Source organism: Ciconia boyciana, chromosome 1, assembly GCF_034638445.1.
Source record: "Ciconia boyciana chromosome 1, ASM3463844v1, whole genome shotgun sequence".
Classification (NCBI taxonomy): Eukaryota; Metazoa; Chordata; class Aves; order Ciconiiformes; family Ciconiidae; genus Ciconia; species Ciconia boyciana.
The window spans coordinates 71,882,673-71,907,401 of NC_132934.1; the positions used below are offsets into that span (position 1 = coordinate 71,882,673).

The following is a 24,729-nucleotide window of genomic DNA, read 5'->3' on the forward strand; positions in this document are numbered from 1 at the left end:
GGGTGCAGATCACGTCTTTGCCCGTCATGACCATTACCTGTCAGCTCTGCAGCCTGACCTCTCCCACCCCCTCACAATATGAAGGGGACCGTTTAGCTGCTCTGCTCTCTGCGCAAAAAAAAAAAAAAAAATTGATGAAAGCCCATTGTATTTATCCAGGGTGATCCTACCAGGGGTGCTGAGACTGTATCTAGCTTCCCCCTTTGCCTTGAAAGGGCACCTCCTTGAACAGGGGGTGGTTGGCCTGCCTCCTGCAGAAGGCTTGCCTCCTTCTGTGTTAGCCCGCCTTTGGAGGATGTGTGCTATGCTGTCCAGGAAGAGTCTCTCAACACCGGAATGTAGCCCCCTCCGTCATTAAAAAAAGAAAAAAAAAGAAGGTAATAATCTCACCCATTTGCATTCCTTCATTTCTAAAGAACGCAATCTCAGGGCATCAGTAACAACTCTGCCTTTAACACAGCTGATCTGTAAGGGCTGCCAGGTAATTAGGTTGCTTGCTTTCTTGAGACTACAGAAAAAGCCAGAAAGCCCAGGGTGGGCACACGGATGGTAACTGCTATGTAACTCTATAAAACAAGATGCTCACCCACTCCTCCAGAGTCTTGTGTATCCATTCACTTCAACTCTGCTGACAGACACAGAAGGCCAGTCTTAACTTCAGCATTTGTAGGTGACGTTGATAGAAAAGCTTTTCCCCCCACCCACTGTTTTTTACTACCGTGAGTTCATGCATTTGCTACAAAGCCTCTAAAGCAGATGAAAAATACTCATAAAGCTAGATTTAAATCACTTCACCTTTAGTATATCATCCCAGACACTTCACAACTGCTGGAAAAGGTGTTGAATAATCCTAAATAAATGCATACAAGGGTTAAAACAGAAGCAAACTTCACACACCGCTCACAGCTCTGTATCAGCACAACAGCCTAATGTAAAACAAAGTCCTTGGCTAGTTTTACCACAAGAATTTAGTATGGAGATTGAAGACAAAGCTGGGGACCTGCTCACGTTCCCTGTGCATCAAGCTAATAGCAATGGGAGAACAAGGTAGAGAAGGAAAAAACATGCTGGATCTTGCCATAGTCATTACTGTGTATCCTCCGGTGTCCTCAGACACGTTGCTCCTTTTCTCTAACACCTGACACTGTACCTCCTCACTTCAAATTTTGGGTGAGCCTTAATAAAGCTCCAACATCCATTGTTAAAACTCACAAACTAAAAATTCTGTGCTTTGGTGCAAGAAGCGACTCAGCTTGTGTGACTTTTCGGAATCACTGCAGCAAGTCGTGAATGATGTATGAAATGAAAAATCCCTGCTCACTGCACACAATTCAGATAGTAAAATCTCCCTGGAGCATTAAAAAAAGCACTTAAATGTGTCATTTTATTTTTGTCCTGTGCCCAGAAGACTCCCTCATCTCTCCCCAAGAACATGCAGATACCTCAGCTATCACCAGAGAACAAGAAAGCACACTCAAAGCTAAAGTAGATTGGTTCAGTTCACACAGTGTTTCCAGGAAAAGATACGGGAACCCGGAGCAAACCAAACAGAATTACACTGGAGATATGTTCAGGCCTCTCTCCAAACACACTTTTTCTGGTCATTTTTTAAAGTAATATCTAATCTCATCAGCCTGACTCTTTAACTTGATTGACCTTTGGAGATTGCATTAAGGAAGAAACAGCAGCATGCTCAATACAGTTAGGACCATGAGAAGAAACATTTGATATAAATATCATGTGTGTGACTAGACATCATTTATGTTGGGGCAAATATAGCAACATGCTTTGACTTCAAGCCTTTATTCTTTCTTGAGCCTTTACTGGAACTTTTTTCCCAGCCTGCCTTTGGTGTTGACCTTTTAAATCTGGCAGAGCCAAACATCTGCTGCCATAATTTAGCCATCTTCTGACTTGCTGCATGTGCTGCTTTCATCTGTTTTCTAGTGAGCACCTGTTAATATTTTTCATATCCTTATTATGGAGGAGCTAGTAGAATGTGATAGGACTTTTTTCTTGTGGGCTTTATTTTGGGAGGGTAGGAGGTTTGGCAACAGTGATGCAGAACACAGAGAAAGGTTGGGTTACTCCCAACAGGGATTTCTTCCTTACCGAAACTTCTGCATGCAATGGGCAGCCTCTGTTCACACACCCCACATCCAGAATGACAGAGGATCTCCAGAATTAATCTTGCAGCAAAACCGCTCAGTTTGGAGCACACGAACTGTCACTCTTTCCCAATCGCTAAAAAGTGGGGAGTTGTCCAGTTTGATGGTGTTCCCTTTGAGCACAAGAGGATGGAAAATTGACAGCAAGACTGCAAGTCTACGGAAGAGTGATCTGCCCAGATGCAGCTGTCTTGGTGACTGCATTTAGTTTTAGGAACAGAAAGCACGGGTCCCATCTAACGACAACTGATGTTGTCTTCTCTTGACAAGTTTTCTTAAATTTGCAATTTAATAATTTTTCCGACCCAAATATTACTGATGAGGAAGGACAGTCGCCTACACCAGTGTCACGTTTTTGTCATCTATGGCATTCTGAAATTTCAGGGAAAGCAGAGAAAAAGGTGCAGCTGTTAACCCTTTTGCTTCTCTAGCTTCTTCATATGAAAACTAGAGCCATACCTATTTCTGCCCCTCGTACACAGCAGAAGGAAGAAGGGACTACAGTGCTCACCAGACACGTGCCACTGAAGCAGACCCAAGAACTTTGCAGTGCATCCTCCACCCATCAGCAGTAGTGCCTTCAACAAGCAACACTGCAGTGAGGCTGAATTAGCAGCAACTGCTGTATGTTGGGTTGTTTGTATTTTTTTTTCCTGTGACAAACCAAAAGGCAGACAGCAAACACACTGGTAATATCTGGTCTATTCCTCCTATCAGGAAGATGCCATCTTTGGATGTCACCACCCAGTCTGGAAAGCAAGGCACTGCTGGAAGCTACTATAGCGCATGGGCTATGGAACTGTGCTTTTCAATGCCTTTTCTCAATAGACAAGCACAGCGGGTCTAGGTTAGATTTGATTCCACAAGAGGTCAGCTAGAGCTTAAGGATTCAAAGAAGCAGTGCTTAAGAGTATGCATTAAACAGTTCTTCAACGTTTGGGAGGTAAGATGGTTGGTTCTCCAGTGCCTTGCAGGGATAGTGGTTTCCAGGCTTACACTGACAAAAATCATATCTTTCCACTTTGGCAAGACTTTCTGGGAAACTAAACATGCTTGCAATCATTTTCAAAATTTGTTTCCTTCCCGTTCCAATTTTTTTTCTTCTTTTTTTTTTGGGTGGAAAAGGAATACTTGTCCCTATACCAGCTTTTTGATACTCTGCTAAAAGCAACACTGTACTACTTATATAATATTGACAGTATTGCACAAATAAGCCAAACAGGAGGCACGTAGGAGTTGGTGGCAAGAACTAACTTTTCTAAAAAGCACACCTTAAAACTGGAAGGATCAGCTTATGAGGAGAAAGAGCTGGACTTCAGAAGAAAAGGATTTGTGGTGGTTAAAATGAAAGCATCAGACAAAATTTATAGAGTGGCTGTATGTCTGCTAAAATAACCTTACATATATATTTATACACACACATATATAAAATAGATAGAAATTACTTTTTCAACAGATCACAAGGAAAACTGTTTATCTGCCAACATAATAAGACTATGTGATTAATAGTAAGATTACTTATGATAGTTGGTTCCAGAGTTATTTGTTCAGACACAGTACATTCCTACCAAGACTGATAATCTGACAAATTACAGTAAATTTTGCAAATATATACTAGATTTATGCAGAGTAAACCTCAGGGATCTTTTAGTAGAAGAGATATATTTGTATAAGAAGGGAAAAGAAGTGGATGAAAGCAATCAGCTGCTTACGATAGCAGGAAGAGGTTGTATTTCTTGTGCTCACCTTCAAACTATTCCATGGCCAAATTGTTAAAGAACTTGGAGTGGGCGCTACCACCTCTCCTACGCATTTCAGATGTGCTCTTATAAAATATATATGTGTATTTTACCTATAATTATCAGATGAGAACCTACTTAAGAGAAACAAGGAACAGGGAGGAGAAGTACGACGCTGTTATGGCTATTACAGGAAAATGCTCAGGCTGTGCTGCACCTGGAAACAGAGAGTAATTGGGACCCTGACAGGGACACATCAGGGATCGTAATGAAAGGCCTCAGAAGAGCACAGAAGACACCCATCGTTGGATGTGTGCTCCTGAAGTAGTCGTTTCTCTTTGTTTTGCTCGCTGACTCTTTTTACTAGAGGTTCACACCGCATTATGACTGAATTAGGTAAGGAGGTGCTGGGGGAAGCGCTCTTGGCTAACTTCAGACTACAGCCAGGCTCATTAAAACCAGCACATTTGCTGCAATGTTTGCAGCATTTCCTCTAGGTTTTAAGATTGTTTTAATAAATGAAATTCTGAGCAGAAAGAATATATTTTAATTTACTTTTTAGTGCTCCCTGTTATAAGTATTCAATGTCACGCTGGATTTTTTTTTAATACTATATGGAGCATAAAAATGCATGAATTTAATATCTTAATAAAAATGAACACATCCTTCTAGAAGCCTGAAGCTGCTAAGTACACAGGACAGGTTCATTAGCACAATTTTGGAGCATGAAGAGGAAGTGAATTGAGAACCCAAGATTCACAAACATCAACACAAAATCCCAGGGCTTTTAAATAGTTTTGTCCCACCTCCTACCACTCGCTGTCTCCCAGGAAAACTGTGGAGAGCAGAGCCCATGAGCTGCCAATGGGTTGTAGAGGCAAGCCTAGAGTTAGACTCTTAAATCATCCACCAGAGGTTTGATTTGGGGGTGGTGGTATGTAGGATTAGCATACAAATAACCATCCTTTCCATCAGAGAGAAACAGGGCAAGGTTGTTACAGGTGTCAAAACTTTGATTGACATCCTAGACACGGCAGCAAGGTGCCTGGCCAGGAGCAGAGCGTGGGTTTGAGCTTTTCCTGGACCAGGAGGCCAGGGAGGGATGTCATGCTGTGGGTAGGGGTAATTGCTGTATAGTACATAGCACATGAAAACCAAGGACACAGCGATTCAAGATAGGTTTGCAAGCAGAGCCATTCCAATTTTAAATATTTGGCTTTACTAAGGCATGTTTCTAAATTAAGAGGCCCTATAGCTTTCAATAGGATTATTCAGGGTACATCAAGTCAAGCATGTAGTATACATTTGTAGGATTAGGGTTAATGTTATTTTAGTATAAAGTGTTCTTAAATGTATCAGATTACAAATTAAATAAGGAAGCCAACAAAAACTAGTGCAGAACAGGTCCTTATTGAGACTGCCCTCCCCCTTCTTGACACTTTGCATAAGGCAGACACATTAGGCTTATAAAGATTTCTTTGAAAAGTTTTGGGGATTTTTTTTTGTAAACCCAAATCACAAATCCTAGAAACTTCTGAATTCTGTGTAAAATTTGTTTAACACAAATTAAAAAGTAGAGAAACACAATTTGTTTCTTTATGGGAAGTTGAATTTTTACATTTTCTACTAAAACAAACAATCTTAATTTTTTAATGCAAATTTTGAGACAGAGTAGTAGGTCTGAAAGTAACGGTCCTAACTTCAGATAAACAAGATTTATGTAGAAGCAACCATAGTGACAGAAGATGAGAACTAAGACAATAATTCACAGTGATTGCAATTGTTATTACCATCCCTAATCCGTAGCCTGTAACTCATTTAAGCTATCACTACCTAGAAATCCTTCCAAAAATTTATCTAAAAGACAAAGCCAAGTTCAGCAATTGTTACTGGAACTATTTTTAGAAGTTGATCAGTAATAATAAATTCCTCTGTTTCTTAGAGATGTATTTAAAGTGTGTGGGGTTAATTATTAAATCTGTATTTGCATCAACTTTTCTCTAATACATATTTCTCTTTAAGGTATCTGCAAAGAAATAACATTATAAAATAAAATAAAAATAACATTTATTTTGTCCCATGGTGGAACAATAATACTGTTCAATGCAGGGTTACAATATAATAAATACTGTTCACTAAGCTAGAACCTGAGACTGCATATGCCGATATTTATGGCTTAGAAGCTTGCCTTGGACAAAAATCAGGTTTGATTCACGAGCATTTTGCACATTTTAGTATCAAGAGAGGATAGTGATAACTCCTGCACATAAAGTCCAAAGGTTCAAGCTTTGTTCAAAACAAAGGTGCGATATGAAAGCAGCGATACAATAGCAAGGGGACATTTGCTACCTGGTGTAGTATAGTGTCTTCCTAATTAGTCCAATATATCATCACTTACAGTATATCCAAATGTATAACTTGACTTATTCTCACTTATTCACTTACTCTCACCTCCCCCAAATGTAGAAAAGATACAGTAAAATCCCTGACGTTCTCTGCTCCCCCCCGAAAATAATTTTATCTTTGCATGTTGTGCAATTCTCACTTTCATCCACTATGTGCCAACGTAAGACATTATCCATTTTGCAAAAGAAAAGATGAAAAACTTAAATTCCAGTACTGCAGAATGCCACTTCACTCAAGACCTGCAGGAGAATTTCCCGAGGAACATCATTCCAGAGCTGAATGTGCTCTTCTCTTTTACAAAAGTAGCGAATTTCTGCTAGTGAAAAGTTCCCTTGTGTTGTGTTTTGTTATAAAATAGACAAACAGGGTTCACTCTAATCTCAAAGGAAAATATTTTGCAGTTCATAATTGGGGCCATTGTGCTCTTTGAAAAATAGGTGCTAAATACTCTCCAGTTGCTGGTAGCTGCAGTTCTGATGCGAAGCTGGGAGAGGGACTGAATTTTGAATACACTATGCTGGCACTCCATCATGTCATTTTAGCACATGCTTAAATTAAGCCTGCAACTAACCTTACCGATTGCCATGGGGCTATCGAGATGCTTAATTATTAGCATACATTTCAAGTCTGTCTTAACTGGTTTTAAAGACGGGACCATGATCATATTGCAAGTACCTGTATAACGTGGGGTGCAGAATTCCACCATGATTTCTGCATAAATATATGCGTAAGTGTCATACCAAGCAAATGTGCAGAGAGGACATGAGCATGGAGAGCTCGCAGGGTATCTGAGCTGTATATTGTTTCATTTTGATACGTGGCTTGCTAATGATCAAATTTGGCTGAACTATTTATCCTGTTTGAGCAATTTACATTTTCACTAGTATGTGGTCAAGATCTGATACTACTTTTGTGAATTTTTGGGATTGTTTCAGGGTTTTTGTTTGTTTTTGTTTTATTACCTTTCTAAATATTAGAACAAAGCAGAACCAGTAGTTTCTCTAAATCAAAGTTTTAGTTATTTCTAGCCCATTACAGACTTTTTTTTTTGGCCTGATCAGGTACATCCTTTTTCAGGAAGATGATAATTTGATAGATTCATACATACATACATCTAGAAAAGCATCACATTCTAGAGGTGACTTAAACAGCCTTTTCTCTTTTAAAATATGAATCTACTGATATCGATAACCATTTAAAAAAGTACCAATCACATACAATGAGCCTCAAGTGTCCAAAGGCTAATTGATTCAGAATATGCAAGAAGCAGCTTCAGGAAGGTGTAAAACAACCATACCACAATTACGTTACAGGGAAGTAGGTGTAAAACATGTAAAGCTTTTTGACAATGTAGACTCATTGCTTCAGATAATTGTGTCTGAAAAACTTCAAAAATTAAGAAATATTTTGACTAGTAAAAAAAAGTAAGCTTATGAGTATTAGACTTATTCAAAAGGTCATCCTTTATCACATTAAGGAATCCATTGGGAAGTTAGCCATCAAAAAACAATGCATTTAGTAAGGCATAACCAAAATATGGATTCTTAAGGACAGCGATAGTTAAGATCAATTTCTTTTATAAATCATTTGAGGATTGCATACTGTGTATTTTGGTTTCCAAATCCACCATGAATATATTTAACTTCAGTGAGAAATTAAAAGAGAAAGCAATTCCTAGAGTCAGGAGGGCTGAAAGCGTGTAACAATGTTGTCCATTTTGATTGTTACATATTATTCAAACATCACATCAAGAAGGAATGCTATATATTCTCTGGAACATTTGAAGAATATAGCAAATGCAACATAAAAAAAAAAGTTTTGTACTGAATTTTGTTTTAATTACACAGTGCAGATTTGTTTTTCAGTTTTGGGTGAAATATCCACAAAAAAATAATTAAAGTTTCAAACAAATTAAATAATTTTGATTTCTTTTTTTCTTTTTCTTTTTCTTTTTTTTTTTTAGGAACAGTTATGTAGCAGAAATCAGAACTTCTTAAAGGCATCTCTGTGCTAGGCAATAAGAGCTAAATATTCTTCTACAATGTTATATATAGATGCATTGTTTCACATATGCTTCTGGCCAAAAATGCAGAAACTTTCCAGTTAAACCTTGGATGCCAAATCACATGTCATAATATAGTTGATAATATTTACTCCTGAAGTAAATAATTTTAATACGGGTATTATTTTAAACATATTTCATAAAGACGCTAGCCACAAAGTCACTTCTGAGGAAAAATTCAGCAAGGAAGAAATCAAGAAACATTTCTTTTAAAACACGTCACAGAAAATACTAAGCAGACCTATAGAACTGTTGTTCTTTCACCAAGAATGTTATCCCATCCTCTGGCACGGCAGACTTACCTAGGCTGCCCCAAAATCACCGCTTTTATTAAGCTTTATTGAGTTGCTATGTATTGACAAAATCTTTGTAGTGAAATAATTTTCCATCAAAATACACTGTACTGTAGAAAGGTAATGAAGAGCTGTAGGACAGGCTTTAAGAGGCAGTGTACTTTCATCTGAAAAGTCTCCTGAAATTCTTTGAACGTTTCCAGGGGATTAATGAGGTATTTTGACAACACGCGAGAAGCATCTGGTTTTCAAGAAGCCTTATAAGAGGGAACATTCACATTCTTGGAAATTAAACTGTGTATTTTAAGCCACTAAAAATAACACAATTATTAAAAATTTGGCAGCTCTGAAGAAAAAATACCAGCAGATACGGGGAAACACATGGAACTACTGAAGAGCGTCAAACTTGAGTACACACATTTTACAGCATTTCAACATGACTTAAACACCAATTTTAACAGCTTAATTGAATGTTTCTTATTAAAAGCTATCACAGATGAACTAAAATAAGAACAAGCTAAACTAGCCAGAATGTGACTAAATCAAAGACATTATTCTTTGCAAGTTGGGTGGATTAACTGCACATACATGCATTACTCTCCCTGTAGTACACCCTTATCCCTTCAAGAATTGTTAAGGTGTTTTGAGCATTTCAAAACCCTTGGCAATTAATGGGAGAGAAAGTATTATTGCGCTTTTTTTTAAAAAAGACATGCTAAATGATACAATTAATGTAAATTTAGGATAACATTCATCTCACATACACAGCAAAATTAGTACAAGCAGACCATTACACCTACCATTTTTATATATATTTTAAAATATTTTTAGGGCCTATTGCTACAAATTAATACTCCCTTGAATTCTTCAATGCATTGCAACAAGGATATTAGTGCATAAATACGGGTTCAGTTCTACAAAGCTTTAGTGAAGAAAGCAGAGCTCTCTTAAGCCTCAGTTCTGTAAATACCTCAATATTCCTGAAAACTCAGAGTACTTAAATCTTCAAAGATCTACCCTTATTTAATCAAGCTGGGCAAGAAGCATACTGAGGTATCATTTTGAAAACACCTTATAACCCACTACCTGTGAAAATATCCATATAGAGTATTTATGCATGCATTTAAGAGACCTGATATCTTAGGCGTTTGCAATACTTGATGTGCACTTTCCACGACACGAGAGAGAAATAGGATCTGCTAATCAGTACCAAGCCACAAGACATTTTCAGTTTCTCTAAGTACTCCTACATAATAATTTTTTTAAATAATAATTGCCTTTAGAGTGCGAGCAGTTGTACAGGAAAAGGCTGCTTCCTAAACTCTACTCTTTTCAGTCTGCACCCTTTCACAAGCTAAATATTTTACAGAGGCAGCATCTTTACGATGCTTATGGTTGAACACTTTACTTTCTGTAGTCACGTCTCATTATTTACAAGATCTCATGCAACACATGTATTTTAAAAACTTGGCTTGTCTCAGGTCTTCGAACCAGCAAGTGGGGAAGAAGAAAACCTGACACGATCTGCCCCTTTCTTCAGGAACAGTGATCTACTCCTTGTCATAGCTATTCAGTAGTACTTTTAAAGTCTGCAGTATATTTATGAGCAAAATCAATACCAAGGTTGGGCAGTGGGGGGGATACACTTTTGTGTCACCACCCCCCCACCATCCCCGATAAGGTTCTAGATGTGTTTAAGGGCAAAAATTCCCCCCCAATATATTAGTTTTGTTAATCCTTTTCCTACGATCTGTTTGCCTGGCTAGGGAAATGATGCAAAAAGTAATAAAAGTTCTAATTCAATTTCCATGTTAAGAGATGGATTTGAAAAAAAAATAAATCAGAAAACATATTCTTTGTGTTTACTAAGAGATATGCACTCCAACATATAGTGTCATGGAGCTGGAGTTAAAACCAGAAACGGTGAAGATAATTTAGCTGCATGAATGCCTGCTCTTCAGTAAAATGCTGCCAAAATTAAATAGGAATGAAACAGCACTTTGTAGTCATTGGTCGCTCAGCAGGGTTTGCGTAGTTAAAAACCTAAGTGAAAAGGGTGATTGACCTACATTGCTACTAGCTTAGCACAGCTGTACTTTCATATTTTTGCTGCATCCGAGGAAGCTCATTATTTAATACAACTGAGTTACGTGTAATTGTCGGTCTTTCATTTCATACTTTTAGGGGCCAGATATTAATCTCAAATGTGCGGCAGGCATTACTGTGCATCTGGAAATATCCGCGGCTGCCCATTTGCACACGAGGCTAAGAGACGGGATTGCACACAGTTGCACCTGAAATTAGGAGGCTGCCCGGGGTAGAAGGACCTCACAAATATGCAGAAATCAAATGAGCAGATGGAACAGAAAGCAAATCCCTTGGCACCCCAAAGGCAAACGCGCTGCTGTTTCCCTCCTGTTTTGAGCAGAAGCAGTCTAGAACGCACAACCAAAGCACATTTCACACAACTCATACCTGTGGTTTAAATAAGGAATAACATTCCAGTCAACAACCAGTTTGACATGTTAATAGCCCAAGGGCTGTTAACATAACGACTGGTCATTAATGGCAGTAATGACAGATTTCGAAGGGAATACTGTGCTTGTAAATGGACATGCTGCCAGTCAGAAGAGAGGACAGAGCAAGATAGGCTGATACATTAAGATGTCACCGTACAGCTCTGGAGGGAAAAAGAAAAGGGGGAAAAAAAAAAAACTTCTTGCATATTTCACTTACTGTAAATGGACTTGAAATATTGGCGTAAACCTAAGTTCCTTAAATTAAGTTTTCACTTTCTAACCCAAGAGTGTATAAGCAGGAGACAGAAGCCTGCAGGGGAATTATACTCTGCATATCATTTTCACTGAGTGTGTGATTTCTAACATTGAGTCCTTTCTTTACTCAAGTCAGTTCTCATCCTCATTAACAAAACAGTTCATTCCTGCTGCGGCCACCCTAATACCCTTGGCGTCGTACGCCACCTCTGAAACCACTGGAGTGACTTACATGAAGCAGATTCCAGGGTAAAGCCTCTCACACCCAAAGTGTTTTCCAAGCTCATTACCTCATTAAAGATTTCTTCCATCCCCTCAACCCTCCCAACCCAGAGAAAAAGTTTTAATATAGTAAAATTAACTAATTTTACCAAAGTAGAGAGCTAAAGCAAAGCAAGTTTTGAAGTTCTGAAGATACAGAGTCTTTATAAAAAGCTCACCGAAGTGGGTATCTCGGGGCTCAAATGCAGAACAAGGAGTGCATCAGGGCCAAGGCAGTGTTTAGTTTTTTGGCAGACATCTCTAAATGAGAGATACTAGAAGTATCTTTTCAAGTATCCAAAGACATAATCACACAGTTTGTGAATTTAACCACGAATGTTACAGCACCCAAACTGGCTACATTATTGCTTATAGCATCTGTAGAATGGCTGTCTTATTGAAAGACATAATGAACACAGAAAGACAAGTTAATAAGCAATTTTACTCTTTATAGTATCGTGCAAGCCACATATCCTCTAGAGGGCACCACATAAATTAATAGGAAGCTAGAACAGTTTTACATGTAGCAAAGACTCCCTTTATGGTTAAAAATAATAATAAAAAAAAATTAAGAGGATAGTTTGAAACTGTAATCGAACCCTAATCTGATCATTAGTACAAAGTAATTTGTTCTTTAAATTCATATCAAGTGGGTTGCTAAATATGAAAGCTTATTTGACTACAAAGCTAGAGAACATTTAACTAGTTTCTACATTAGCATTAAAAAGATCACTTTATAGGTTCACTGCATAACTAAGTAGATAAGATGCAATGAGGCAAATGACTATCTGCAATTACCTTAAGTGCATCAGTTTGAAGTTTAGTGTAAATACCAAGTTTAAATCTATGCACTCACAAGAATCACTAAAAAAAGGCTCATGACAAGACAGCTTCATTAAGACTTGATAAACCCAGAGACAAAAATCAGAAACATCTTAAAACCGGTGACAGAATTTCTCACGTATGCTGGTTTCACCAGTGCAAAATATTGCATATGAACAAATACCTGAAACACCAGTTTTGAATGTGGTCATGACAGATAAAAAATACAGTCTCCTTTCTCTGAATCACTTAGTATGAATTTTAACAATCTGTTAGCAAAATATTTACTCCTGTTAGACCTTCAAAGACCAGAGAGCAACAGTGTGTGCGTGCGTGCACGCACGCACATCTGTGCTGGGGAAATGCTTTGCTCATATCTCTACTACTACATCACTTTTGGTTTTGATTTTAAACATTTGATTTTAAAACATTGGATCTGCTGCACTAGTGCTTGGGAGATTCAGTGAGTTCAAAGTCTCCAGTAAATTTGGAACTCGGATCAAAGAGCCATAGCAGAGTTTTCTCACTCCTGCAGGCACTTGTTGTAGAAAGATCCCCAAAATGGGTTTTAAAAATCAGGATAAGTGTTACCTTCCCCCAGGAAGCTGTTCCGACCCCTCTCTATAGACACACGCTTTAAAATCATGCGTGACCTAGGTTCATATACAACAATTCCCTTCAAATAGTTCCCTGCCTGTTTTTAAAAGTAAGGTTTTGTTATCTACTACTTTGGCAGCTTTAACACAATGGCTTTAAGACGCAGACTCTATGCTAAATTCCCAGCACTATCTTGTGTTCAGTTCAGACTTTTAATGGATAGGAGAGCACTTTTACCAATAAGTAGTCCAAGCCCACGCCTGAAGAACCCTGATCTGCCTTGCAGCCCCAGCTCAACAAACACACAATGCATTTGCGAAGGTTTTTGTTCCGCTCTAGAAAAAACAGGTTGTAACGTGGAGAGCCAGATTATCAACAGTTGTTAATAACACTTTAGCCTTGATTCCTGTTCCAGCCTACCCATGCTATACAACTTGGGAACTGATCAATCCGTGGGAACCTCCTATTTGGTACCTGTGCTTAAACTGAACTTGTAAGTTAACACGTTCAAAGAGAATTTTAATTTTTCCCCAATGTATTACTGACTTGAATGTCCCTTTAAAAGGTAAAGGCTTCACTACAGGGGCAGGGGAAGTATTCCCAGAAGTTCACGTTAGCCTGGAGCAGCTAGTCTCATTAGGCCCCCTCTACAGGGAATGGAGGAAAGGGGCTCCTATAGGAAATAGGTGCTCTGAATCACCCCAGAGGAGCCTTTTCTCTCTATTTACTATTGAGAGCCTAGGGAGACTAAACTTCCCGATTAAGCTTAGCTCCTGCAAAGTAGCCCTATTTATTCACATACAGTCTGCAGATAAACTAGCCTGGTGCTGCTCATCAGTACTTCGCTATGACTTATACCTCAAATACTTTTGAGAATGTAGGTCCACAAGCAAACAAGAAGATAGAAAATCAGGTGATGACTTGTTATCGCTGAGAAGCGGCAACAGGTTATGCAGTGTCCCACCCAGATCACCAAGTTAAATCAGGACCAGAGTGGATTTGAGCCTACTAGCTACACGCTTGTTTAGCACAGGGAAGACAGATGGTCATCTTGGTCCAGCTTCTACCAGCTAAAAGGCAACATTCATAAAAGCTTCCAGTGCCACAAATGAACTTCGTCTTTCGTCCGCTATGTCTTTCGTCTGCTTGGCAAACTAAAAGGACGAAAATGGGTAAGCGAAGATGAGTGAAGCACTCTTCAATTATAGAGTTCAAACCCTGCACTGGAGCTGGTGAAAGCCACGCGCGCGGTTTCAGGCCGCTACACCTGGCCACCACCGTGCCGCTCGGAGAAGACCACCAGCTCCCCAGGAGCGTGGTGCTGTGGGAAGCGCAGAGGGGTTTACTCTCTTCCTCCTCTGAGCACAGGACCCCGGTATTAGCATCAGAAAACTGGCAACCACTTGCACGACCTGGTTATGTGTGCTTTTTGATTCAGATTTTAGTTTTATCTCCATATTTCAGCGTTTGTTTTCTCATCCTCCGCATATACTCAGCCTTGCAGCCCTCAAGTACCACTTATGCAATAGCAACTACATAGGAAGGACTGAACAGGTTTACCAAGTTTGTCAGTGAACATAAGAAGGACGTGGCCTACCTCAGATAGTCTCTGCGACAAAGGATAAGGTTGGCTTTGGTGTACAAGGTAGAGCCCACCTCCCCCAGGCGACAGTCACAGCAGGCACATTTCAGGCAGTCTTCATGCCAATATTTGTCCAGGGCCTTTAGAAGATACCGGTCTTTAATCTTACGGTTGCAGCCAGCACAACCTTTCGGCTTGGTGTCTGGCTGGACTGAGAGCATTTGTATACCTGAAATACAACAAAACAAGAGAAGAGTGAAAATAGATATTCTCTCGAGTGCAAGTCTCGCCCTTTTCTTCCTCCACCTCACCTCTCTCCCCACACCCAGTTCATTAAAAAGGCAATCGTGTAGATAGGATGAAATAACCTAGATAGTCCACAGCAAGCTGAAAAGAATGTTAAGATAAATTTGAGAGCAGAAACTTCCACTGCTCTAAGTTCCACAGCTTCTCTTTAACACCTCCTTTACCTGGTCTCTTTGCTGAAAAGAAATAGGACTAAAAAATTAAAATGAAAAATTAAAACAGTTCAGCTGAAAAGTCATCCACTTTTGCCCAAAGTAGCCAATATTTTGCAACCAAAAATTTAAATAAACAGCATATCTATGATGGCAAACATAGCTAAATCTACATATTTGGACCTATTTGCACTACCTTTATGAAATATAAAAGCACTCTAGATTCTAAAGAAGAAAAGACTGAAGCTATTAGAGGCACAGGGCCAGAGTTTCAGGGAGGTTTGACATAGACATTTTGGTGCTGCCAAGGGCTGTTTTGTTTTTTAAGATTTAATTCTTCTTAGACACGTGAATGAAGCAATCAGATTTCCAGAGACTTCAGTACCAGCATCTCTAGTTACAACCTGCAGTATAAGGACCTTCTGAAAAATCAGATTTTAAATAATCTGCAGAAGGTAGGAGAGTTGCTAGTCTGTCAAGGAAAAAAAAAAACCCCACAAAACAAAACCATAAAAAAAAACTCTGCCCCACTTTCCAATCCCAATTTTAGCCAACAGCTAGTTTAGGACAAGGAGTACAGTAGCGTCCATTAAGTACATATACCTTTTGATGTAGTAGCAGAGAGCTTTTAAATAACAATTCAAACGCCTGAACCACTGTTTAAGGAAGGGAACTGGTAAAAGTGGAACACAGTTGAGCGATGGTACGCAGAGCACCGCAACCAGCTTCCACAGATCCATACAAAAATCGATTGCCCTCAGTTTTACAGTAAACGGGGAGAGAAGGTCACTGCCCCAAAGTGCTTACAGACTGATCTCTCTTGGTTAATCACATGAACTGCCGTCCCATTACAATCAGACCAATTCTCTGAAAGTCATTTCTTAGAATAAGCAAAATCGTAACCCTGCGGATGCGTTGTTGGACATCAAACAGGCACCAGAAAGAACGAGAGAACTGACATGCAGTTTGATTATTAGGTTATCTCACTGTTTTAAAGCCAATCAGAGACGTAACTTAAAAAAAAATGCTACTCATGAGAGTGCGTCTGAATAGTACAATGAGAATTTGTGAAGACTGGGGAATGAATGCTGTTGCTAACAAGCAAATCCTACCCCAAAATTCAGGGTATGGCACCCTGTTATCACGCAGAGACTGGGAAAGGTCAAATAGAGTCTTGTAACAAAGAAAAGCAAATTCAAGAGCTCCTCATCAAGAATGCTCTACTACCTACTGTTAAGAAAGCTTTACAGTCCCAGCTCCTATCAGATGATCTCGGTTGGTGCTGTAACACACCACTACAGACAGGCAGGCTTAGGGAGCTAGAAGGTGAACAAGCAGGGGTTTGGGTTTTTGTTGGTTTTGGGGTTTTTTTAACAGCTCTCATAAGGAAAACACAAAAATGAGTATAATCCTTGAAGCAATGGTACAGTGTGCCTTGATGGATATTAGCACTACAAAGACAAGAGGCTAAATGCTACGCTGGCTGAGGCGTCCCAGGGATCTGTACGCATATGTGTACATGGAACACATTGAATTTATGTGGACCGCAGTGACTGTAAAGCTAGTTAAGTGGCTTTCCAGGGTTACCAAGCTGAACTCCCAAGTTTCACCTGCAAAGCTGATCACTGAATTAGAAATAGTAATTCTGATTGTGACATATGACCACAACAGCCCTGCTCCCCTCTTCGCAACACACTCTATTATGCATTTTGGAGCGATGTATTTGTCTGTTAAATTAGCTGTCCAGTGATATGCAGACAGTTCTCCTTGTGGGCACCCCAAAGTACCACAGCAGTACTGCTGCATACCATCTAAAGCTCATAACAAAAGTGTAAGGTCTGTATTTTTCTATCAATAAGTATAAAAAATGGCATTGCTGCTTTCCCATTACTCCCCAATCAATGCTACTCTCATAGCTCCTACACCACTTACAGACTCGTAAGATCTGTTTCTCATTCACAGGGAGGAGGATGAGATCCAGCGACCTGCGCAGGGCTCCACAGGAAGTCTATGGCAGATCTGGGAACGAACGCACTTCTCATCCTGAGCAAGCACCATGAGACAAAGGCTGAGCCTTTACAGTATTTTCAATTGCCAACTGACTCCCCTGAATCCAGGGTACATACGTGAAGCAGCAAAATAACATGGCTACAAATAAATGACTAAAAGCAGTGAAAATAGAGATCTTTGGTAAAGAACCTATACTGGACTGTAAAGGGAAGTCCTGCTGGATCTCTAATGCCTTCACTTGGTCAAAAAGCCTTAATCTGTAAAGTTGCATATCACAGTAGAGTATAAATACCTGGTAAGTGCCAACAACATGCTTATCCCCAGACCCTCTCTTCGGCCACATGGAGGACAAATGCATAAAATTGGCCACAGTTTGTATCAACTTCTTGAAACTCAGTAAAAAAGTTCAGAAGCATGAAGGGCTGTTCTAGGACTTTAATCTTTAGCTCGAGGGAAACCAGGATAAACTAGGAGCTAACACAGTTAAAGGCTTTAAAGAAAAAAATCTTAATGTAAAAAATTTTGTCGCCTGATAAGGAAGCGGGTTAGAGAGCAGAGGCTGACAGTCTCTGATCCAGGCTGATCTACTGTCCTGCGCTGTCTGAAGGGAACAAGGTGCCACAAAAACACGGCTAACCAAGTGAATATCTGAGCAAATTGTAATAATCAAGCCTGATAATTCCTTAGGTGTATGCTGCGAACATGAGGTTATTGTATTACAAATAAAACCACAGCTTGCACAGTCTTGCACATACCCCTGCACAGTTTTTGAGACATTTGCTACATGAGGAAAGTAGACAGAGCACTGTCATTCATGTTGGTTAGCCCAAACCCTCTTTGTAGAGAGGAGTGAAAAGGGGCAGACGCCTTATGATAGTAGTGTTAGCAACCCTGCATGTCTATTTTCCTGAGGCTGAAAGAGAAGGTGCTGCTGACATCCCACTGGCAGCATCTTCAGATTAGGGATTCAATCTGCAGCAGCGTTTGGAGGGAAGGAATGCTTTTCTCCTCAGATAGATCTGATCTTTTCGCACTTTACTTGAGATGAAGCTGCTTCTATTTTAATGAAAGATAAAAAAAAAAAATAATCCCCAAACTACTACTTCATTATAAAAAAAAGTTACTCTCTTTTCGAAGTGTAGAATGGATCTAAACAAAACAAAGCACAAACCAGCACTCCAGTAAGTGTTCTACATATCTCCAAATTCTTTGCACATGCCCTTTTCTTCACATGCCCTGGATTAAATCACTTGATTTTGAAAACAGAACATTTGATTACTTTTTTTCTGTATAGTATGAGCGAGCCACCTCAATTCAGATCACCTCACAGACCATCTCTCTTCCCTTTAATGTTCCCATAAGATCTCCAATGCAGTTATACTTTTCAGATACAAGCTCATGTATTTTTAGCTCTCTCTTATTGCCAAATTAAGAATACCTGCAGCTTACTGTCAGCCAGCTTTTCACAGGCTGCGGTTTAAGTACCCATTTATTTCTTAGGACACAGGAAAGACCCTTTCAGAGGCTGACAGCACCCACAAAACCATCCAAACTGCTCGCCGCTGAAATATCAGGTAGCAGCACACAGCACTGCTGCCTGGCTGCCCTCCTCTCCCCCTCCCCCAGGAAGGCAGAGCTTATGGAGCACTTCCAAAAAAACCATACAATTCCGTAAGTGCTACACCTATGCAGTTAAAAAAAAAAATTAAACCCTGCTTTCCCTTCAGTTCTGCAGAGTCCTACCCATGCTCTGCATCACAGAGCAGATCTGTTCTCAGAACTGAGAGATTTTAGTTCCTAGTCTGTCACTGTCAAACAAACCCTTTTTATTTCACCCCAATATGCTTTCAAGGGCTTCCTCTATCCTTCCCTCCATTCTCTCCCTCCTTCCACCCCCAGTCCCCAAGATACTGCACATAAACTGCAGAGCTGTGTCAGGAATGAGACTTCTTAATCACCATCCACCACCTTTAGGATTTTTGAAGGGAAAACTTCATAACCTGATTTACAGGTTTTTGGATTTCCCTTGGTCTCCCAAAGTAACTTTGATGCAACTGATTCCCGTCCCTGGTTATTGTTATTACCTTGTGATGAAACACCAATTTGTAACTATGAATTTCAGGATAAAGAGGAAAAATTGCTGGCAAAAGCTAAATTAGGCTCCTGGAGGAAGGCAGAGAAACAAAAATCCATTTCACTCCAGTCATCACCCTTCTCAAAAATCAAAGGGAATAAAGATTTGACATAATGAACTGTATTTTGTTAGTGATGTAGTAGCATCTGTAAGCAGGATTGGTCCCTGATGGTGCTGAGTGCGGCACAAGACCCTCAGAACTCAGTTTCTGGTTTGTGGTACAGACAGTCTTTGAAAGGCATGTTAAGGGAGGAAGAGTTGGATATTATTATGCACCGGATCACTTAAAAAACTTTTAAAGACCACTCTCCCCCCCTCCTTTGTGGAGGCACAACACGGTTCTTACCAAGGACAGTAGAATGTACAGCAAGAAAGGGAAAACTTGCCTCTACTTCAAAAAAAAAAAAAAAAATCAGTTCGGAGCAAATTAGGTATCAGTGCCCTGGTCTTTAAAAGACAGCAAACTGACAGACAATATGCAGTCAACAAGAGAGTTAGAGATCTAGTAGAAGATAAAAAGAATACTTTTCCGATGCTTTCCCACTTTGTAGCTTCATCCTAAAAGCATTCAGAGCTCCAATTATTCAGGACAATACACACACGGACTTAAAAAAAAAAAGTTAAGGTTTCAGAAGCTAAGAAACATTTCAGAACTCGCATGTAGCACATCAGGAGTCGTAACTAGTTTTAGATTGGCATGTAAATTGTTCTGTGGAAAATTCTTATTGCCTCCGAGACCCTGCTATTCTAAGTTATTTGACAGTTTAAGGGAAATCATAATTAAAAAAAGAGACATAAATAATAGCCTGTGCAGTGTGGTGCACAGAAATAAGTAGAACCATTTCATTTAAACTCTGGTGAGCTTTTAATTGCCTGGATTGCATTGTGAAGCAGCCTAACGGTTGATTGCCTCCATTATGCTCTCTTGTTCTGTGCCATTCATCCGCACAGTCTCAGCTTCTGTAGTTAACACAACAAAGTAACCGCAACTCCATAACACTCAGGTTTTTTTTTTTAAATGAAAGTAAGCATTTTAGTACTCTGAATATAGTCTCTTCTGTATACTTTTGAGTTAATTTTCCATGGTATATAACTAAACTTCACCTCCTGCCCCTTCTTCTACAGAGAAATCTGATTTTTTTCTTTATTATTTTTGATTTTTTTTTTTTTAATAAAGGAGGTGGGTTGGAAAGCGGGGCGGGGGGGAAGAGAGAAGGGGTTAGGTAAAACCTAAAAATGGGAATGCAGTCCCACAGCTGGGAGCAGTGATACAGATTAAAAGAATTTGGCCAACATGGCTAGTCGACTGCCAAGAGACACCAAACAAAAGATTTCTCCTCTTCTTTCCCCTTCTCTTTTTGAAAGCTAGATTGGGCCTAAAAGCTTGTTTCTCTCTGTTCACTGGCCCAGAGCATCCCTGCAGGCTGTAGCCCCCTAAGGGACAACGCAGCAAATAGATGTACCCAGATCGCAGGGACGGGAGCTGCTTAGCTATGTTCCTACCCCTGTCGTGTCCCCCCCACCTCTCCCCCCGGCCCCCCCACTCCCTCCCTCCTTTTTTAGAGCAGTGGTGCTGGGAACCAATTTGATTCCCTTTTTCTCCAATGCAGCTGCAAGGCTCAGAGATACTGACATTTTTCCACTCTTATCAGTTTAATTACAGTTACCATGGCAGCAAAGTGCTAGTGCTTGGCAAAGGCCAACAAGAGATTTGCAAGACTGAGTTCAATTTTGATGCAGCTCACATGCAAAATAAAAAAAATAAATAAGAAACATACACTCTACAACAAAGAATCCCTTTCGGAGTTAGACGCTCAAGCCTTTTGTGCTAATTCCTTTCCGAGCATCACAGGGATGGGGCGATGCGGAGAAGAGGGGAGCGGGAGGTGTGGGGAAAGCGTGTAGCGATATTTGTTACACCTAGCAAGATAAATTGCTTTAAAGAGCGGTCCTACAAAGCTGTCCTAGGAAGCGGTATTTGGGGTCTCTTTAGAGCACCCGCGGACACGGACGCTCGCGACGGCAACGCGTTCAGGGGCGAAGAGGCCAGAGAAACACTCGCCTCGCCTCCCCCCTCGCCCCCCCGTCTCTACCCTAACGCGCACCGCTCCTGCTCGGTGCGCACGGAGACAGGAGACCGCCGCCTTACCAAAACTTTTCTCCTTTTTCTGCATGAGTTGATTTACGGGCGCCTGGAGAGCTCCTTCTCATTGAAGCACCAAATCCCGGCAAAAGTCGCAAGTGCTTCCCCGGCTGGGGTCAAGTGAGCGGGAGCGCGGCGCGCCGCAGCCCGGCGGGCGCGGAGGCGGGGGGCGGCGGGGGGGCGGCACACCCCGAGCCGCCGGCCGCGCACGGCGATGGCGAGCGACAAAGCCACATGCTCCCTAACTCTGCCCGTAAGCCTATAATCCCAGTGGTCTCTTAGCTTTGTTGTAACAAATGGGTTTGATTAAACTGTCACATGCGGCGTTAGCATACCATATCGTGCTCGGTATGAAGGGAGAAGGGGGGGGGGGGAAAAAAGAAAGGATCGTAGACAGAAGTACTGTTTCATAACGCCAGCCTGGCTGTCCGTCTCTCACGCCGGTCCAAGAGAGGCTGCGTGAGCCCGGACCCGGCAGCCCGTGTGCGCCCGGCGCGTCCCTGCCGCCCCCGGCCCGCTCTGCCCCCGCCGGGGCTCCCCACCCCGGCAGCAGCCGCGCTCCTGCCTCCGCTCTGCCCAAAGGGTTAAGCCTGCACCGAACCAGTTGCAAATTAAACTGCTGTACGGGGAGGCTTGTGGATTAAAGCCGGGGAGTGGGAAATTAACCGACTCCCTTGATAATTGAGAGCACGTTTCGAGAAGCTCTGGAAGAAGCAAGAATAATAATAACAATAATAACGGAGGGGGGGGGAGTGGTGGTGGTGCTGCAATTCATTGTTAACTTTGACTGCTATTTCTCGAGACATACAGTTGGATGGGTTTCGCTCAGCATCCTCCGCTTGCATGTATTTCATGTCTCATCATAAAAATAATGAAGCCTCACATGATTTAAACAAAACAGTCTCAGCAGAGCTGCAGCTTGAGTGAAAGTTGCAGTGCGGAGATGTGTGTGTGTGTGTATTGCAGCCCCGGCTTATGACTCAGAGAGGGAGACGGAGAGGGAGAGTGATGCAGACACATATACACAAATGACCCAAAGCTTATGTACACAGTTGCCTCACTTACCTTCTCAATTAAGCGATACAGGGGAGGCAGTTCAATAAGCACAGTGGCTGCTTTGTAGCTCTTCTCCTTGGAAAAGGTCAAAAAGAAGCATTGTTTGGGGAAAAAAAATAAAGAGGGGGTGGGAGAGATGGGGAGGGAGATCGCTATTCTTTAAGTTTAAAATAATGAGGTCCTCAAGGATCCGCCAAGTAATTGTGTTGACCGCATCCGAGCTACAGGTGTCCTCCTTTTAGTATCTTGCAGTCCAAGGCTGTCTGTCTCCGTCCTGGCTGAAGACAACTTACCTAAAGCAGCGTGTGAGGAGCCGAGTTGAATGAAGTCAGGGCTTTATCAGCTGCAAAATGCAATCCCTTACCAGCCAGACATAATACAGCAAAAGAAAAGGTCACTCAGTTATTACTGAGCCAGCAGAGCCCAGGCAGCTCTTGTGGAAGACCACAGAGAAGCAGCTCCCTTCCGATTTAAGGCTATTTACCTCTCTCCCCCTCCACCCACCCTTCCTCTCCCTCTCCCCCCTCCCCACTCCCCCTTTCTCTCTCTCCCTCTCTCTTTCTCTCTCGTTCTGCAGCTCGCTCAAGTACAGCCGCCCTCGGAAAGTGCAAAGCAGCCAGGAGACAGATTGGGCTTTGTTGGTAATTTCCCATGGTGAAAATTTACAAGCCTGCAAGTGCAGTCAGCAAAACCACATGCATATGCTAGACACAAACACCAGGGACACACACACACACACGCACACACAAGTGACCTCTACTGAAGCGGCTCAGGATCACCTTCCCAGAGAGTCTCTAGAAACGGACCCGGGGAAACAGGGCAGCGTTCCCCCCTCCCCCCCCATCACTCCTCCCAAATTACTTTGCTTAAACAAAACAATAAGTTGCCTACGCGAAAAAATAAGAGAAAAAGTGGCAAGATACATATCTCTCTATTAATGAGTAATGAGAAAAATCCCTGAAGGTGAAAACGCTGCCTCTCTCCGTGCTAGATCTGAGCTGCTCAGTAAGGAGTGGAAACTCCAGCGTGAAAGTTTCCCGCTCCTCGGCGCGGTCCCCGGCCGCCCGCCGCCGGCAGCGCGCCCCCGGCCCCGGCCCCCGGCCCCGCCGCTCGCCGGGCACCGCTTGCCCCATGCCACCCCCCTCGCTGCACTTCTGAAGCTGAACGCTGAAGGAAGACAAGCCGTGTCCCCCCTACAGGATCCTCGTCCCAGGAGCTGAAGACAGATCCTTATTCTCTACCTAGTGGTGGAGGGGGTAAAAAAATAATAGTCACGGGTGTGTTATAGGTGTTGGACACCCTTGACCAAGAGACAGACAGACGTGAACACAGAAGAGATACAGCACGCTTTGATATTCAGTCACGCTCACAGATGATTGTTTCTTCGTGTTTTATAATAAAGATGTTGAGCCTAGCCTACTGTAAATAAAGTTAAAAAAATCCAAAGCGTCTTCCTCTAAGAGCCATCTGCAGTTGGAGAAAGACCAGATTAAGAATTTGTGAATACAGTTTTCAGACTTCAAAGTGAATATCTGTTGTCTGCTATTAGAAGCACCACACTAGATTTCCACAAAGCTTTGAAAGATGTCAGCTTACAATATACCCTAAATTTGAATGACACTCATATTATAGAAGTCTTTCAAGACCCAAGAAAGATTTAAAAGCATTGAAGTGCTCTGCCATCTACACCCCTCCCTCATATAATCCAGCAGTTCTAATAAAAATCAAAGCAACCTCAGAAATGCATATGTTTAGGACAGGTTCCCCCCCGCCCCCCAGCAGTAAGCTTCTCTCTTTTCTTTTTTTTTCCTTAAATAGATGGATATATATAAAGGTTCCTGGAACAAGCATACTGTGCAATGAACAATTCCTGAATCTCTTGCCCCCCTCCCTCTAAGCAGTAACAAAACTCAGCCACAACCAACCTGAGCAAGAACCCGAAAAGCACAATCAGAGGCAGCAGACTAACAGAGCCCCTTTCTGCTGATTTGACCTGCACATAGAGAAAAGCAAAACTTGACAGAAACCTGCTTCTCTCCTGCACGCACCCATACGCTCAGAAAGAGCCTCACTTCCCTCTGTTTATAGACTACCTCTGCCACAACCTCTCTGAAAATACAGCAGTGTGAGTGTGTGTGTGCCTCTCTCCACCAATGCACTCAGAGAAGAAGAAAAGAGGGAGGGAGAAGTTATGTGTGGGGAAAGGGAGAAATAAAATCAAAAC

General features: G+C 41.4%; 1 protein-coding gene across 2 annotated transcripts in view; it reads right to left on the reverse strand.

Moving 5' to 3' along the window:
- LMO3 (LIM domain only 3) overlaps window positions 1-24,522 on the reverse strand; it is a 58,709-nt gene extending 34,187 nt beyond the window's left edge. The window contains exons 1-2 of one of the 2 annotated variants that reach the window (XM_072849904.1): window positions 24,431-24,522; window positions 14,720-14,933 (exon numbers count right to left, since the gene is read on the reverse strand). In XM_072849904.1, coding sequence (XP_072706005.1) covers window positions 14,720-14,925 — 206 coding nt within the window. In that variant the 5' untranslated portion in view covers window positions 14,926-14,933; window positions 24,431-24,522. Of the gene's footprint in view, window positions 1-14,719; window positions 14,934-21,455; window positions 21,481-24,430 lie in introns of those variants that run through there. The other variant, XM_072849896.1, reaches the window with a different exon arrangement.
- Between the last annotated feature and the right edge of the window lie 207 nt (window positions 24,523-24,729).